The 18,841-nt window shown below is 42.6% G+C and overlaps 1 protein-coding gene and 1 non-coding gene across 3 annotated transcripts in view; both read left to right on the top strand.

The window, feature by feature from the left end:
* Positions 1-18,841, top strand: part of LOC130193150 (FERM domain-containing protein 5-like) — a 70,331-nt gene that overhangs the window by 794 nt on the left and 50,696 nt on the right. The window contains exon 2 of one of the 2 annotated variants that reach the window (XM_056413546.1): positions 2,073-2,186. In XM_056413546.1, coding sequence (XP_056269521.1) covers positions 2,085-2,186 — 102 coding nt within the window. In that variant the 5' untranslated portion in view covers positions 2,073-2,084. Of the gene's footprint in view, positions 1-2,072; positions 2,187-18,841 lie in introns of those variants that run through there. The other variant, XM_056413545.1, reaches the window with a different exon arrangement.
* Positions 375-446, top strand: trnah-gug (transfer RNA histidin (anticodon GUG)). Its single transcript has one exon. It is a non-coding gene; the product is annotated as a tRNA-His (tRNA).

Below are 18,841 nucleotides of genomic sequence, written 5' to 3'. Positions count from 1 at the left end.
CTGCGTTGTGGCCGCAGCAACCCCGGTTCGAATCCAGGTCACGGCATTGAACACAATGTCACGGCAGATGAGTAGTTTTTTTTTCTTCATTGGAGTTTATAATAATAATAATAATCATAATAATAATAAAAATAACAATAATAATAATAATACTTATTAATATTATTGATATTATAATAATAATAACAATACGTATTATTATTATTATTAATAATGTTATTGACTAACTAGGAGTGACATGTATTTTTTAAACAACCGCATTAATGTTCCGCGTGGGAAGTTATTTCGCTCTACAGTTTCCTCGGGTTACACACACTCACACACACACCCCCAACACACAGACGCATTCCAAATCGCACAGCTCGTCGTAGCGCGCCGTGATCGTATAGTGGTTAGTACTCTGCGTTGTGGCCGCAGCAACCCCGGTTCGAATCCGGGTCACGGCATTGAACACAATGTCACGGCAGACGGGCTGTATTTATGTCGATATAGTTATGTTATGGACTAACAAGGACTGGTATTTATATTTAAATAACCACATTATTGTTCCGCATGTGAAGTTATTTTACGTTACGGTTGCCTCTGGTCAATTAAGTAAAGGCCTACCCACATTTAGTCATGTAAATAAATCATTTTAGCCTTAGAAACCACAACAACATTTAGATCGCTCAACAATGTATCGCCACAAAAGCTAAAAACAGGGCTGTTTTTGACACAGCTGACAGTGTCAAGATAACGTTACGTGGTTCTCGCCATAAAACGATGTCACAAACATACCCACACTATTATAAAGGAGTTCAAATGAGCATAACCGTAAAAATATACGGCAGTAAAATGCAACATGCACTAAATATTGTATTAATACCAAACCCAAAACCCCATAAGAGCAAAACACTGAAGGGGAAACCATTTTTTAAATAAATTTTTTTTATTTTAAGAATGGATTTAAATGCAGGACTTTTGATAATAATGTTCACAGTGTGGTATTGATGCCGTTACTAAAGTGAAGGGCCTGAATACTTAGCTTTTTCTTTTATTTACTTCGTTGTATTTACCATCCATCGCCACTAGAGGGAGACACAGTCAAAGGAATCGGAAACTAAACTGTTAACAGTTTGTCTCAAACTAATCCCAAAGAGACAGCTATTCCCGCAGGAGAGATTGAGAGAATGCTACCTTTATTTGTTTATTTACTCATTCATTCATTATTTAGTACTACATTTAGAAAAGTATATATGTCGGTGCCCAGATGGACCTTTCTATCAAACTGACTCGGAAACAATGATTATTTTAGTTTTACATGACTGCATATCCCACCGTAGTCGTGCTGACTTCCAGAGAAAAGACAGGTTATCAACCTGTGGAGGTTGAATGTGCTGCTGCCTTCAAGACATGTCGGAAACATCACCATTAAACAAAAGTAGGACATCTGGCTTGTGCTTGGCTATCGAAATGTCTCGATTAAGACAATTTATAATTTGAAAGTTATTATTCATTGATGTGATTTAAATGTTGTGTTGTGGTTCTCTCCCGACTGTATGTTACTATTCCCCAACCATGTGGCTGAAGTCACGGATGAACTCCAGTTTATCGGAATTCCGTCTCCGGCCACGGATTCCTTTTGGCTGACGTACTCGCCACTCACCGGCTTTGGCCACGCCCATTAGCATTACAGCGGCATGGCAACGGCGAGGAAGGGGGGGGGGTGAGGTGAGGAGGGAGACCGTCTTACCGGGACCAGGGGAAGAGTGCAGCCGCCGCCGCAGCCGCAGCAGCAGCAGCACTATTTCCTCTCTCCACTGACTGGAGAAACGCACCGTGTTGGCACCAGTCAGCGCGCGCACTCTCTCTTACACACACTCGCGCGCGCGCGCGTGGATAAAACGATGCACCACCACCACCGCCGCCGCGGCTCCGCACCGCACCGTCACCGCCGCTGACACCGGGGGGGTGGTGGACTTTATCAACAACAACAACAACAACAACAGGGAAACGTCGTTTCACGTATACAACTTGTCGCTTAATGCATGCGCCGCGCGCGCGCGCTTCTCCTCCCCGGGTCCCGTACACAGACGACCGAGAAGATGCTGAGCCGACTGATGAGCAGCAGCATCAGGAGTCTGGACCGGGAATGCAACTGCACCGTGAGGCTGCTGGACGACTCGGAGTACACCTGCACGATTCAGGTCAGTGGGCACCGACATGTCACGTCACCTTGGAGGACGTCGAACGGGGCGGTGATCAGGTACCCATACATCTCTCCCTCTCTCTCTCTCCCTCACTCTCTCTCTGCAAAGGACGTGGTGTCATCCTCTCCCCATGCAATGTCACACACACACACACACACACACACACACACACACACACACACACACACACACACACACACACACACACACACACACACACACACACCTGATTGCACGCTGCCGCTAACGTCCAGACGTCTTGTCATCGGTGGCCTCGCCACGCCTGTGTGTGTGGACACATCAGGATGTGTGCATTGCGTCAAAGGTTATTCATTAGCTCAATCTTAACAGCTGGCAAACATAAGGACACCTCTTTGTTGAGGATGTTGGTCATTTGCTTCATGCGTTGATGTGAATTCATCAGAAAACACATCTTGATTTATTCGGATCTTGGGACGAGGATTTCTAAATCCTCTCTGTGAGACAGGCAGAGGGATCGGAGGTGTGCGTCCCATACCAAAGGGTCTATATTACTCTAAATATAGAGGGTGGGCACATTTTAATTTGCCTTAACAACAGAGTTGTTAATTTGCCCTTCAGACTGACCCTGTGTTGGACGATGGAGTGTCACTTTGCGATGAACGCTGGACCCCAACAGATTAACGTTTAACCGGAAAAAAAACATGCGTCTGCTAAAACCTACACATCAAGTAAACTCATGAGAAGCAGCGTTTTATGAAGACACATTACCCTACTTGTGTTATAGGTGTGTGTGTGTGTGTGGGGGGGGGGGGGGGGGGTCGTGGGTTTCCTCTGCTCTGACAGTCTTGTTTCCTATATCAATTTGATGGAAGTGAGTGACACAAACACCGTGCACCCTGCAGGATACAATATGACACATGCAGCTTTGTAATGACCAAATAAACAAGTGGGATGGGAGGAGGCCGGAGAACTCCCGGAGAGAACCCGCCCTCCTGCTGTGAGGCCACAGCGCTCGCCACTTCACTTCTACTTAACTTCTCCTCGTCATTGTTTTTTATCCATCGTTGACGGCGTGTGTGCAGAGGAGCATCGATTCCTCGTCTCTGAATCCTTGTGGTGCCGCTGAATAGAAAACAACTAAAGGAAGTTCCCGGTTGCTTTGGAGTCTTTTGTTCCTGGATACAACTCTCACGTGTTCTCCAGGGATACAGATTCGTCCTGCACGTCGGGTTATTAGCCAGTCGGGCCCCCACGCAGCGGGGCCCCTCTGCAGATCGGTGCGGTGCATTTTTAAAATCTTTTATTTCTCGCGCTTCTCGAGTTGTTGTCTCGAAAAATCAATTGTATTGACATGAAATGAAGGTGAGGAGTGGAGTCAGTAAACAGACTGAGTGTTTATAAGACAGAGAGCGGATGAGTACAGGGTCATTAACGTCCATTACTTCCCTTTTAAATCAAGTGTGCGCGTGCATGTGTGTGCATGTGTGTGCATGTGTGTGTGTGTGTGTGTGTCCATCATTCAGAAGTCTGTGTGCGTCCTCTAACCTGGTTATTACAGTTGCTGGAAGTGCGTTTGAAGGTTGTTGCTCAAAGGGATTCCAGTGCTGCTGCTTCGGGGACGACAACAGAGAGAAGATCAGCTGTTCGCTATAATCTGAGGAGAAGGAAAGTCGAACGACTTAAAGTGGCAATGCTCAGGCAGATGAAATGGTGATTTTACAGCAGTCTCGGGGTCCCTGCCTGTAACAAAATAAAGGCCACCTTGAGGTTAACTTTCTATTAATTACATTTGAGTGAAAATTAAAGCCGTGTTTGTGGATGCAACAGTTTAGCTCCACGCCTTCCTTTTTGTCATAGTTGTTTTCATCCTGTCACACCATCTCGTCAGTCCAACTCCCCTCACCTGCCTCTGATCACCTCGTTAGTCCCTCATTCCCTTCACCTGGTCCTCACGCCCTTCTCACCTGCCTCTGGTCACCTCGTTAGTCCCTCATTCCCTTCACCTGGTCCTCACGCCCTTCTCACCTGCCTCTGGTCACCTCGTTAGTCCCTCATTCCCTTCTCCTGGTCCTCACGCCCTTCTCACCTGCCTCTGGTCACCTCGTTAGTCCCTCATTCCCTTCACCTGGTCCTCACGCCCTTCTCACCTGCCTCTGGTCACCTCGTTAGTCCCTCATTCCCTTCACCTGGTCCTCACGCCCTTCTCACCTGCAGCCCATCCCCTCATTAGTCCCTCACTATTTAGCTCCCTCACTTCCACTTATCCTGCCAGATTGTCTTGTGTTTTCGTGCCAAGTTCTTCAGTGTTTTTAGAGTATATTCCTGACCTGCCTGTTCTGACCCTGCCTGCCTGCCCTGACCTCTGATTCTCTGCCCCGCCCCTTTTTGGACTTGTTTGCTTCTTCGACTGATCTCCCGGTTTTGACCCAGCCTGTTTCCAACCAAAGACAGTATTCTTTGTTACTCCTGTCTGAGTCGGGCTTTTGGGTCCACTCTAATAGCGCCGTGACAGACGTTTGCAGGGGGAAGACGGCGTGTCTGGCGTTGTGTTTACTGCCTGCACTTATTCCATCCTCCACTTTTTGATCGCGAGTCATGATTTCTCGGTGAAATGTGTGGCCGTCGAGATATGCCGACCCCACCCTTCTTTAGCAAAACTGAAAGCGCAAAGCAGGGCGACCCGATGCCTCATCTGTAGCGGCGCTTCTATTGAGAGGGATTAGCTCTCTGTATTATTGGCACATTTCATAATTTCCAACCGTGAGAAATTAATGAATGATGTCATTATTCCACACTGTGGGGCTCTTGATGAAACGCAGCTGATGTAAATGAAAACATAAATAGGATGACGGGCTGAATCAATCGTCTATTGTTTACAACGACAACAAAACCTCATCATTTATGTGCGAGCATTAGGATATGTGAACACAGCATTTAGGGAGTTATATTAATTATAGTTTACACAAAGCCCTTATGAACAGAGCCCGGGTCCCCCACTGTCCCTCATGAACAGATTTATTTCATCTTATATGTTGACTGTTGATTGTTTTTGATTGTTGTTGTTTTGTTTGTCTAATGTGTACACACCAGCCGCCAAGTCAAATTCTTCGTGTGTCTAACACACTTAGCTAATAAGTGTTTCTGATTCTGATAAGATCAGCTCAGGTTATATTGAGTCAACATCATGTGGAACAAAGGTTTACCATCAGGGTAAAGATTGGAGGCAGATACTGTGGGACATTTAAACCTAAATTAATATTCCAACCGGGAACCAAAAGATGTACATCAAAAGTTTTTAAAAATCAAGATGAATGATGGAAACTCGTAGCTCCAGAGAGACCTTATCGCTGTGAGTGGTTCAGTCCACCTGGCACCAAGTCAGAACCTGTGAAGTCCACTAATGAAATTAGGAGTCAGTTCTTTTGAAGCCAAATGCAAAACTTGGAAGGAGCTCCTCTCGTTTATTTGTTTTGCGCTGCAGATGCATTATTGAAACAGGTTGCTCTCGTCTCTTAAGTGGTCTCCGGGCTCTCATATTGTTTTCTTCTCAGCATCCTCTGGTAAAATTGGAAGAGACGTTTGTAACATATTTAATTTTCATACATGCAGACGGTCCGCTCCTCTGCGGGCGTGACCTTCTCCTCTGTACGGAGATAATGTTCATGGCGGGCATCGAAAATGGTCCCACAATGTCAGATTTCAGCCAAATACGAATGCAGATGTTTTTATATTAAGATTAACATAACTGTGATTTATTGAGTGTGATTTCCTTTGGCTGCGAGGTATTGGAATGGTCCCAATACACTGAACGACGGCAATCCTTAATATAATAAGAAGAAGAACTTCACCTTCACGTCAGAGATAATGTGTGTGACATTGAGGATGTTTGATGTTTATTATACCTCCCTGTGAGTGACCCAGCTGTTCCAGAGCCAATGAGACCAGCGACGTGATTGGTTGTAAGCATGTTTTATTAATCTCCAGAACCCTTCCGATCCATATTACACTTTTTCCAATTTGCCTTGCTGAACAAAATTAGCGTGTATGTTTACAGAAGCCCACACTGCTTATGTGCCCAAACTCAACCATTTTACATCCATATTCAACACTTTAAATAATAATGTTTACCTTGATATTAGTTTTGCAAAACCTACAGAACAGCTGCGGCGGATAGAGATTAGTTCTGCAGATATTTGATTCATGAATAAATGGTGCTACATTACAAGTCACCAAAGTTATTACATTTCATCCTTGTCAGGGTCTGGAGTTTTTGTTGTCTTGTTTCCTGTTTTATTTTGAAGTCACCGTCTATCGGTGTCCTCTGTTTCCCTGCACTTTTTGTCCTAGTGATTGTCTGCCCTGTCCCTGATTGTTTACACCTGTGTCCAATCACCCGTGTCCAATCACCCGTGTCCAATCACCTGCACCTGTGTCCAATCCTGTTTAGATTGTGCGTCGTAGACCTGTTGTTTTGTGCGATTCCTCGATTCAAGAAGAATAAAGTTTCTGTAGTGACGGATTTCTGTCCTCGGCCATTCGATCTCCCCATCACCCATGCATCATTACCCGTGTCAGCTGCACCTGTGCTGTGCCCCGTATATCCATTACCTGCCACACTGCTCCACACTGCCACCTGTGGTCGACCTGAGATATGCCCCACACTCAAACATATAATACAGACTTTACTCCTACAGTTTCTTTGCAATGTTGTCGTGTTTGGGTCCCGCCTCCTGGTGGCCAATCCTGAGCACATTAATGTATCTCGACACGTTATGGCCATTCATCGAAGTTGTCCAGACATTACAGTCAAAAAACAAAAATGTCAACCTCATGGTGGCCCGAGGAGAAAACTTAGAGGATCACCAGAGACATCAGGGTCGGTCCTCTGGGAGTCACGAATGTCTTTGTTAAAATGTCACAGCAATCCAATAGTGCAGAGGTATTTAAGTCTGAACCACAGTGGTGGACCGACTGACCGGAGTAGCCATCCATACCATGTATAGTGAAAATACTAAAATTGCCGTTTCATGCTTGTCAAACGTGAAGATTGTTCCTACTTTTTCAGTTTCATATCTTTGAATATGGGATACTTTTTAACTCGTGCTCAGATAAAGTAAAGAATTTGAAGTCGTAACTTTGGGTAACGTCTGATGGGCATTTGTCAATATGTATGACTGGAGTAAATGTGTAGTAGGTCAAAAATAAATGAATCAATAAGTCACCCCATATGACAACTTTGTGATGCAGTCGGTGGACAACCAGCCAACCGATGATTTGGGCTTTGCTCTCTGGTTTTTAATCTTCGATACGCTGCTCTCACTTCACTCAGAAACGGCTGTCAGCATGTCTTCGATCGAGACTCTCAGTCTCTGCTCAGCAGCTGATAACAGAAATGTGCTCGTATTGGGAAGCTCCCACATGTATAAGCTGCAGGAGCAACATGGGAAATATGAAAAAAGGGGCTTCTGTTTGTGTCTTTAAATATCTAAATAATAAGTGTATTACCGGGTGTGTTGATAGCCTCTCTTTCACACACTGCAGCTAGATGACCTTGAATTGTATGAACGGTGGTGATTGCGGAGCAGCTTTCATTCATAAAGTATAAATAAAGTATTTAGCATATCATTTCATATATATATATATATATATATATATATGAAATGATGGGTATATATATATATTTATATACCCATCTGACATTCAGTTTGCAATGGGTTTGGAGAGATTTGAGCAAATAATAATCTACAGACTGGGAATGCTGGTACGTGTTTTCTAACCTGGTTTAATATTCTTATCGCCTTCCGGCTACGTGCCGCCTGCTGAAACCCGAGAGACGCGTCTTCCTGATGTGAAGGTGCCCGGCTGAATAGCATGTTCATTCACAACGTGAAGGAAGGTTGAGATAAAAACCCCTCAAGGCTTCGGCGCTCTCAGATTAGGACGTGTGTCTGTCGGCCGTGACCCGATAAACATGGCCGCCCGCCCACGACCCTGACCGATTGTTCTGCCACACGCTGTGCAGATGAATCCTTATGAGATTCAAACCAACTGATTCAATACAAACACAAATAATGTGCTCACACGTAATACATTCATAACCAATACCAACGGCTACCTCGCGCCCATGAGCAATCGGTGGTGATAACTTTACGTCAATATACCAATTTCTACATGAACGTCCACGTGATCCGACGTTCTGCACTGACGGATTTAAAGAAATTATGTTTCCATGAAATACTAATACTAAAAATACTAATTCACTTTGGCCACTGACTTGTGTATATATTGTGTTTCCTCTGTATATTTTGTATTTTAGTTTTAGTATTTAGTAATGTTAGTGTTTTGTCTTTTATTTTGTTGTTATTGCTCTAATGTGGGACTAATGAGGAATATCTAATCTAATAATATACTAAAATGCAAAAGCATCCTAATAGACGATCCGCCTCAACCACACAGCGTATTGTATGTTTCATACATACAAAGATACATTTTGGATTGATTATCACTTTCATTTTCTTTTATCTTTATTTCAACTCAACAAGCTGATTCACCCATAATAACGTTGAGTTCAGTGTAAATGGCACGTATATAATATTTGCATCATTCGGATGGGGAACTCTCATGTCTCCATGCTCCGCTGAAGCTTTCACTCTGAAATCACAGCCGCCGACTGACGTTGTGTATTTCAGGGCGAGCTCGCCGTGGTCGATGGCTTTTTAAATGTGTATGTGACACGTGTGAATATTGGACGCCGGTCGTCTCCGCTGCACACGAGGTGTTTGATGAGGTCGGCCCGTGTGATTATGGGATGCAGTGGCGGGAGAACCCCGTCAGCATAGAGTGTAGAGCGGTGTTTTTCAACCTTTTTTAAACTCCGGCACATTATTTACAAGAATAGACCAACACCAAAACAATGACAAAATGTCAGTTCAGAGTCTGCATTTTTCCTTTTGAAATATTTCTCCATCATTTAATTCTACTATATCTTAAATGTTCAATTAATTACTGCGCTACCTACCGACACCTACTGGCACGGAAGAGTATTAAATGACTAGGCCGGCCGCTATATTACAGGCTGAGACGCTCAAAAATGGCAAATTTTTTGCGACAACTAAATAATATCTTTTTTTTTACCGATTAAGTGAAATTGGACATTTTCCAATCGCACACCTGGCGATCTCTCACGGCACAGTGGCTGAAAATCACTGGTGTAGAGCATCTGGATTCTCCAGTGATGTCACTGCATTTGCTGAAGGAGTCAAAGTGAAGCTCATTCTGTATGATGATGATGATGATGATGATGATGATGATATACCTTTATTCGTCCCACAGTGGGGAAATTTCAAAAATCACAGCAGCGGTGCACATCAGAGCATCAATGAAAATAAATATAAAACACAAAACTAAATACTAAAAACTAAATACTAATACTAATACCAAATATTCAGTAAATATATAAGTAAGTATACTCTCTTTTTCTCCATCTCTCGCTCTCTCGTTACATTTGTAAACCATTTTTATTCCTCTCTTTTTTGTGCTAAATTCCACAAAATGCCTCATTGTTTTCCTCTCCAGCTCCTCTTCCCTCGTGTCGTTGTTTCTCTCTCCTCTCTCCGCCAGGAACACGGCAGCTGAACAGATTAGCGAGGTTGCCCTGATGGAACCGAACTTCGTTAGCCGACACAGTGTATAATGCTATACAAGTCGCGCTATACATGATGCAGCATTGAGGACGCTGGGTGCATTTGGCTGAACGCTATCGGCGTCACAACCATCGTCATCCATTGTTTGTTCCAGCAGCAGTTTGATTTTTTAATGAACAGCTTTAGTTTTGACATTTTTATGTAGATTTAGGTTTAGCATCTTTCTGAGGGTCATGTTTTGTTCGTTACTTAGTGTGTTTCTTGTCCGTTGTAGGCTACTCTGGACTGTGTCTATTGTCTGAATGCATTTTTGGTGATGAGTTTCCCCACTGGGGATTAATAAAGTTTTCTAATCTAATTTAATCCACGTAAAAGGCTTACTTTTACGTGGATTAAGCTTCTGGTAAATGCTAATTAGCGAATGTTGGCTATCTAAGACACAAACCACTGGGCCTAAAAGAGTCCCCCATCGAGTTAGCAATGACGGACTCACCTTGGACACGTTTTTAAAAAACAATCAGAGGTGTCTGCTTTGTTTTTAACGCAATGTTACATTACCCACAATGCAACATGAGTCAGATTCAGATGAGTGAGCAGCAGGTTATGTGCTCAAAAGCAAGATGAGGGGTGAGCTACAGAGGTAACGTTTGACATACAGTTTGAGGGGCCAGGTTCCTGATGCCTGATTAAATCATATACATGATTAATTCATTTGAATATAGTCCATATATAGTCTGAATGTTCCAAATGTCTGAACCTCCCATGTTATTCTTTTCTTCTTCCTACTTTCCATGATAATATAATTGCACAAAGTAATGCTGCATTTTACTCTTTTGGCAACATCTAGGATGCATATATATATATATATATATATTCAGCATTTGTACTAATAGTAATATAAATCTGTGTTAATTTTAGACACGCTTATAAGTTACAGTCTGTGTGGCCCCAGGTGGCCGTCTCTCTCTCTACTTTGGTCGCATTGCTTTAACCAGAACAACCATATTGTTCTCTCGAACCAAAGTTCCAGGAAATAACTAGAAGTAATGCACAATACTCATCCTTTGCCTCTTTACACTGATGAATTACGTCTCTCAGGGAGCTCGAGTCCAAACAAACTCACGTGGAAACGAAGAACAGACTGCAGAAGCGTAGGTCACCATCACATTGAGTCACGCTGAGCTGCATCAGCTTCATTAAAATGGAAACGATCAGCGCTGCAGAAGCCCCCAGTGTGGAGGGTTTTACATTTTTGCAGCTGAAACATAATTACGCCATTTTCCTGTCATATTTATGCAGCATCAAGATATTCTGGTTTAATGTGGGGGAACTAAACAGCAGCTGAACTCCATCACCCCCACTGCGTGTCGGGGAGCAGTTACATCTCGGGGATTATTTAGTACGACTACCAAGAGACTGGAGGGGGGCAGAGAAAAGGGAAAATGGATGTTGCCATGTTCATAATTACCTTCGCATTGAAAATGCGGAAGCTTATGTTTTGATCGCCGTGTATTTATTTATTTATTTATTTGTATGCGTGTTATTCGCATCACAATTTTTTTTTAAAAACCGAATCGCATGAAATTTGGTGGGATGATTGGTTATTATCCGGGAACCATTTGATTAGATTTTGGGATCAATCGGGTCAAAGGTCAAGGTCATGAATAGGTCGAAATCATTTTTTTTACCATAGCACGGTCAATTTCTATCCAATTGGCATGCAACTAATAACCAAAATGTTCATAATTCAATGCCCAATCTTGTGATATGCGAAGGTATGCGCTCTACCGAGTGCCCGTTCTAGTTCTTTCTGTCTCTGTCTTTCTAACATCTTCTTCACACATCCGTCAATTAGTAAATGCTGTCACTACTCCATCCACAACATTAGGCCCAGCCGCGGTGTTAGAGGTACACCACGAGAGCTGCTGAGAGGCTCTTCAGATGAGCACAATGAATGCCTCTCAACACTGGTTGACATGGGACTGGCAGATACATCTTTCTTTCCGGCACAGGTTTATTTTCAGCAAGGGAATTATTTTAAAGGTTTATAGAAATAAAGAGAGCGCTTTCGTCGTTCTCAATGAAGTCTTTCCTCTGCTCTTTTATTTTAGGAGAGGCAGAAAGGCCTGCTGTGGAGTTGAGGAGTTGAGGCACAGCGGTGATTCGGTATAGACTTGGAAATCATTCTGCCGTGATTTTTTTCTCTGTCTTTCTCCCAGACATGCGCCTTATTCATAATTCATCTCCTTGGTCGAAGCAGTTTGTATCCATTCGCCATGTGAATGATGTTTTTCTTGTCCAGCGAGCTGCTCCTAATTGTTAAAGTGTATATTTCTTTTCCTTACCTGTGGTATTTGTGTGTCAGTGTTTTGTTGTTGTTTTTTTACCCAAAAAAAGGTTGGCTTGCATGATCTGATTTGTGTGAAGTCGTGCATAAATAAAGGGCGACACAATCGTTTTTCTGCGTCCGCTAGGGTGTGTGTGTTGTGTGATTTGTCAAGAAAAGGGTAAAAAGCTTTAATTACACCTGGATGCTGACGTCCTGTTGGGCCGCCCGCTGGCTCGGCACATTACACACAACACAATCCTGTGTGTGCATGCTTTGTGAATGTGTGTGTGTGCAGGTGCTTTGGGAAGGCAGGTTTTAACATTAGAAGAGAGAAAATGATGGAGAGATATTATGACACCATTTAAAAAAGCGAGTGTCATGACCCCTGGACTCTCGCGGTCGTACATATAGTGTGTCTGCTGGTTACTCAGAGTGACAGAAAGCAAACGCATGAATGTGTCGAGGTGAGATGATGCGATGCGACATGGATTTAAAAAAAGTAAATTCTATATCCTTTATGATTTTTGGAAGTATATGAGGGCTAGGAGTTTAAACATGCCTGGAGATGTGCAGTGGTATCTCTACATGACGTCTTTGCTGATGGCTAGGCTCACCATGTACTAATGTAAGAGGGTTTTCCGTCTGCGCGGTCTGCGGTGGGTGGGTGTTTGCGATGTTGTTGTCTTGTTTGTCGTCTCCGGGGAGTGGGGCTGTCTGCGCTCTAATGTGGGATGAAGCCGCACTCCTCTTCCTGCCAGAGCCACAGAGCCGAGGCCATGTGTGCAAAACTATTGTTTGGGTAGGCTGTTCCCTACAGCTGGTGTGAGCGTTGTGTTCATTGCTCAAACACAACGCACTGATGGTGACATCATGGTGTTGTTCATCAGCTGATAGGTGGGATTGTTCAGATCACACAAACTGCTGCTGGAAACCCTTAATAAGAGCTCTGTTTGTTACATTTTCCTTTGAAAAAGATGATGTTCTTTAATGGATTGTTTTTACGAATAAATATGAACTCAAAACCCCTTAATTTATGGTATGAAATGTATTAAAGTAAGACAAACAACAAGAATTGATGAAACCTCCCCTACCTCCCTTCCCTCCACAAAAATCATTGCATTGTGTCTTAGTCAGCAAGTCCAGAGCTCTTACACACACACACACACACACACACACACACACACACACACACACACACACACGCACACAGGTCGGGATGGTTCCTAAGGAAGCAGCAGATCCCAAATGTATTTAGGCCCTAAACCATTCAATGCTTTATAAACGAGCAGCAGGATTTTGAAGTCAATTCTGTGTTGGACAGGAAGTCAGTGCAAAGACCTCCTGGTCTTAGTGAGGACTCGAGCTGCAGCTTTCTGATTGGCTTTGTACAGAGAGCTGTGAACGCACCGTTACAGTAGTCAAGTCTACAGAAGATAAACGCACGGACAAGTTTCTCCAAATCCTGTTGAGACATAACTAATATAATAATGATTGATATATTCTTCAGGTGATGGCTGGCGGATGTTGTGATTGTCTCGATGTGGCTGTTCAGGTTGGGGTCTGAATCTTGGTGAAGTTATCTACACCTAGATGTATGGCTTGGTTCGTCGTTTTTAACATCTGACTTTCAATTGTTCCTTCTTGGAAACAAAAACAATGACTTCTGTTTTATTGATATTTAATTAAAGAAAATTCTGGCACATCCAGTTGTTGATTTATGTAATGCATTTAGCTATCCCTTGTATGGGATTATAGTCCCTTGGCGATATAGTTGTGTATATGTGTGTGTCGTCTGCATAATGAATCAATGATGATAACACACTTTGTTGTTCTTCATAATCTGAGCCAGTGAAAGCATGTTGATGTTGAACAGAAGAGGCCCCAGTATTAAACCTTGGGGAACACCACACGTCATCATCTTCGTCAGCTCTGTTGCGTAATTATCATAACACACTTTTTTTTCATAATCTGAGCCAGTGAAAGCATGTGGATGTTGAACAGAAGAGGCCCCAGTATTAAACCTTGGGGAACACCACATGTCATCTTCGTTAGCTCTGGTGTGTTATTAGCTACAGACACAAAGTATTCTCGGTCCTGTGCCAGAGAGGACACTACCCAGACATTTAGTCGGTCTTGTAGTATGTCATGATCCAATGCAGCACTGAGATCCAGTGAAATTCTGGCACTGTCTATGTATAAGTGGATGTTGTTGAAAAAAACCTTAACAAGAGCAAAATCAGACAAAAACATGAACGCTACGAAGTTTCACTGATCTGGAAAGCTCACTATTCCCCGTCATTAATACGGCAAAACGGTGTATCCTCCTATTCTTACTTTTATATCACAGGTAGAAGCCATATTCACTTTCCATGTTTTATTTGTCTCTTCACATTACAATAAAAGCCTTTTAGTAGCGAAACACCTGAAGGCTTTTATTGTGAAGCAACCACAGCAGGCTCTTAGTCATATATGCTAAATAAGTCATCATTTGGTTAAAGCTTGTTGGCCACATAACAATGTCTGAGATCTTTTTCACCAGGTCAAAGGGTCAGCAATATCCACATCTTGCTGTAGAGCAAAGTGCAGACAGTTGTTCCTATTTTGAAGTCTTTTCACTGGAAAAACCCATAATTTAAACTCAGTATTCTCCTTCTGCTGTTTCCACTCTTCAAAGATAAGAGTCAGACTCCAGTGTGGCTCGACAACCTTTTAATTTCATCTCATCTGCCAGGTCATGTCTCATGGGAAAAAAATATAGAACATAAAACAAACCTCTTCAGTCCTTCAGACATGTGGAATCAGATTTCAATTAAGAGTTGGACCGGGAAAGAGCAAAACTTGGGCTGCAGTTTGTGCTGATAAAAACTCAATCTATACACTTATTAATTTTTCACAGGGCTTAGGAGGAGATACGCTGTTGATTTGCCGGCTTTTGAAAAAATAATGCAGGTTATTCCCATTTGTTTTATAAAAGGACCAACTGAATTTAACAAGTGCACTCGCTATCTCTGCAGTTTTGTAATACTTGTGTGTTATTTAATTCTTTTTTCAATGCAGATTTTTTTAGGATTACTCTTGAGGAAAGTGGCTTTTTTTTAAACCATATTTGCGTTTACATGTACCCAACCTGGATGTGATAGTCCCAAGTTCTTCGTGATATTCTGTATACGCTGTTTTTCACCGTAACACATATTTTTCATTTCAATGCATCATCATCATCCTCCTCCTCTGTATGTATCTTCAGAAACTTAATGAAAGCAATCACACATCTGGCACTGCAGCGCTTGATGTGGCACCGTCTGCTCTGCAGCTGATGTCCATGTGTGCAACGCCAGATATACATTCTGTTTACAGCACAGCAGGAGTGTGAAAGGAATAGTTTGAGACACTATTGCCTTCCTGTCGAGATTTATAGAGAAGATTGACATAAGAGTATATAACTAAGGCAAGAAAACCAGCAAGCATATTCCTAAAATAACTCAACGTCTCCACGCCAGTCTAATGGCATTATTATCATTAAAAAGATGGTTTAAAAGAATAAATTCGATCTCACGCTTATAGTTGGAGAGATGTGAGGTAATTTTGGAAGAAATATGAACAACAAAAAACAATCAATCCATATATTTTACTTGTGAATTGATTTTTTTTGGGACTCTTACCACCAACAAAAAGAATGCATAGACAATAGTGGTGAATCAGAAGATGTTCTGCCAGATTATTATGTAAAACAGGAAGGGGTTCAGTCAATAATGATCATTCCCCTCCACACATCACTCGGTCTGGATCCCCCTCGTTGTACACGGCTGCACACTCTTCTTCTTTTTTATCTCAGCTCCTCACTCCACAAGTCTGCTGCCGTCTATTTTTAAACTCTCGCCATAGTGGAGCAACTATGTGTGCGTGGAATATCAAGTAATCCTTCTCCAACCGGCTCTGGCTCATCCTCTTCTCTGACTGCGTGGTCATCGTCGACTCCCATGTACGCAGAGCAGTCACACACACACGCACACACACACACACACTTCAGTCGAGTGCCAGTCGGAGAGAGAGAGAGAGAGAGAGAGAGAGAGAGAGAGAGAGAGAGAGAGAGAGAGAGAGTGACCTCGCCTTCTTCTTCCTGGCTCTCTTGCTTTCCCTCTCGCACTCTTCCCGGCCGGCACAGACACACAAGCACACACACTCCGTCTGTTGCCTTCTAATATTCCCTTTGTCTCTTTTTGGAGCTCATAGTTTCTCCACCGTCTCCTGGTCTGAGCGGTCGGAGAGCAGACTGACCAACACACTCCACCAGAGAGCTGCTGGTCATCACGGCCACTCGCTGAGCGTGTGTGTGTGTGTGTGTGTGTGTTCGTGTTTCTTTAAACTAGAAGAAGGAAGCTCAGGTCTGCATGCCATGAGGGGGATTCTTCTTCTTCTTCTTCTTCTTCTTCTTCTTCTTCTTCTTCTTAAGTCTTCTTAAGAACCAGTGGTTCTCAACCTTTTTTCACGGATGAACCCCCTGTGAAATATTTTTCAGCCAAGTACCCTCTAACAGCCATTTCTGGTTAAATACACAGCGCTCTGCCATCAGTGTCTGATTTAATAAAGAATATATACAATTCTGTTCATGAAATTACACTTATATTCTATTGTGAAATACATTTTTTAATGGATGCTAATTTTAAATATATTTTGAACAAATCTCACGTACCCCCATGGGGAGACCCACTGCACAAGACCATCAAGAAGTGTGATTCATTGTGGAAAAACTCTTGATTACTAAATCCTGTGAGTGTTGTGTGTCGACAAAGAGTTTCAGTTTCATAATGTCACTTATTTATTTTTAGCTCCCCCTCAAAGCATTTTCTTGTTTTCACCTGAAGTGGTTTCACATGCTACTTATTTCTTATATAAACAGGCATCTAATCAGCCTCCCGAGTTAGTCTTCTGGGCCTCGCACATCAAGGCAAGAGGCAACACTTCATGCCCATGTTCTGAAACATTAAGGCTTCACCGGATGAGGAGATGCCGGATGCTAAGAGCTCTTTCTTTCTTTTCTCCCCTTTTTTTTGGTGTCCCATCGCTTTCTTTCTCTCGGACAATTTCTCTTCCTTCAGAGAAACATCTGATCTCAAATCCAGATGTTTCTCTGAAGGAAGAGAAATTCAAATCCAGATGTTTCTCTGCCTCAATTAAAGGTGAGAACTGACCTCAAGAACAATAGACAATTTATTAATAACATTATAATAACTTTATTGATATAGCACCTTAAAAACAGAGTTTACAAAGTGCTCCACAGAGAATCAAGGCAAACAAACAGAATGGTTACATAAAAATAAAGAACAACAGACAAACTAAATTAGGAGAATTAAAGAACTGCATTAAAGGATGACATCACTTAAAAGCACTTCATTAAAAATGTGTTTTACGAAGTGATTTAAAAGACACTGTTATTAGTACACTGAAAACGTTTCTGTTTTTAACTACATGACTAATGTGATGAAAGACAGCGTTTTTTCTATTTTCTCTCCCATACCAAGATACAAACATGTTTTTCATTGGGAGATTTACTCACACACTACACTGGCCGAGGATTTGGGCAATCCTGAGGAACACAGCTATTTAAAAAAAAACATGAGTAAACCTGTGAAGGTCATGGAGATTTAGCTTAAAGGGCTGAATCGTACATCAAAAAACTATTCTGTTGCCATTTAAATTAAGCAAAATCCAGTTTTTGTAATGTTTTGATTCTCCCAACATGTCCGAATATCACAACGATGTATATTCTATCATACTTCTATTCATAAAAAAAATTAATCAGCCACATAACAAGCTATCGTCAGCTCTACGCCGCACGATGGGAAGTGAAGTCCCGATAAGCAGCCGTGCGTCATCATCGTCGCAGCCGTACCACGACCCGGCCAGCCGGCCCGCTGACTTTCCTCCGCCCTTAGATTTTCTTTTTTTTGGAGGGGGGGGGGGGGATGCTGGGGCACCACAGGTCTCCATGGCAACAAGATTATTACATCACTACTCTCCAGCTGCTGTCGTCTGGTGCTGGTGTTTGGTCCAAGCTCTGCGGCAGCCCGACTGTGACTCCACACACACACACACACACACACACACACACACACAAAAGAGCATTAACATGTGCTTTGATAGCAGCCGGCTTGTTTCCACTCAGGATTTCTTGTGTAAAACAACTCAAATGGTAAAGAATGGGCGTTTAATGCGTAACACATTTAATGGTTCGAGCTTCTTAAATGTGACTCTTTGCTTCTTTTCTTTTTTCATACGTTAAAAAAGTATTGGTCTGACAAAAAAACGGCAACTTTGGCCTCTAAGAAAATATATTTCACACTATTTTCACAAATAATTCATAGTTTGCGTGAGGAATAAAACATGATGTATTGTAGCCATCCCTGAAACCATGTAATATAGATGTCCAGAGAGAAAAGAAAAAAATGGGAAGAAATGAAGGCAAAGAAAGCAAGAACAGGATGATAGCAATACTAATACTACGACTATACCATACGATACTACGATGAAAAACAGAAACTTTTTTTGAAGGGAACTATTAGTGATACGAAAACACCAGAAGATTCGAACTGCCTCCCCCACGTGTGGTCAGGATCTGGAGTGTTTGTGTCTTGTGTCTTGAAGTCCCATCTGCCTTGTCCTGCACTTCCTGTCCCTGTGATTGTCTGCCCTGTCCCTGA

This window comes from Pseudoliparis swirei, chromosome 4 (genome assembly GCF_029220125.1).
Source record: "Pseudoliparis swirei isolate HS2019 ecotype Mariana Trench chromosome 4, NWPU_hadal_v1, whole genome shotgun sequence".
Taxonomy (NCBI): Eukaryota; Metazoa; Chordata; class Actinopteri; order Perciformes; family Liparidae; genus Pseudoliparis; species Pseudoliparis swirei.
This window is presented reverse-complemented; position numbering and strand designations above follow the sequence as displayed.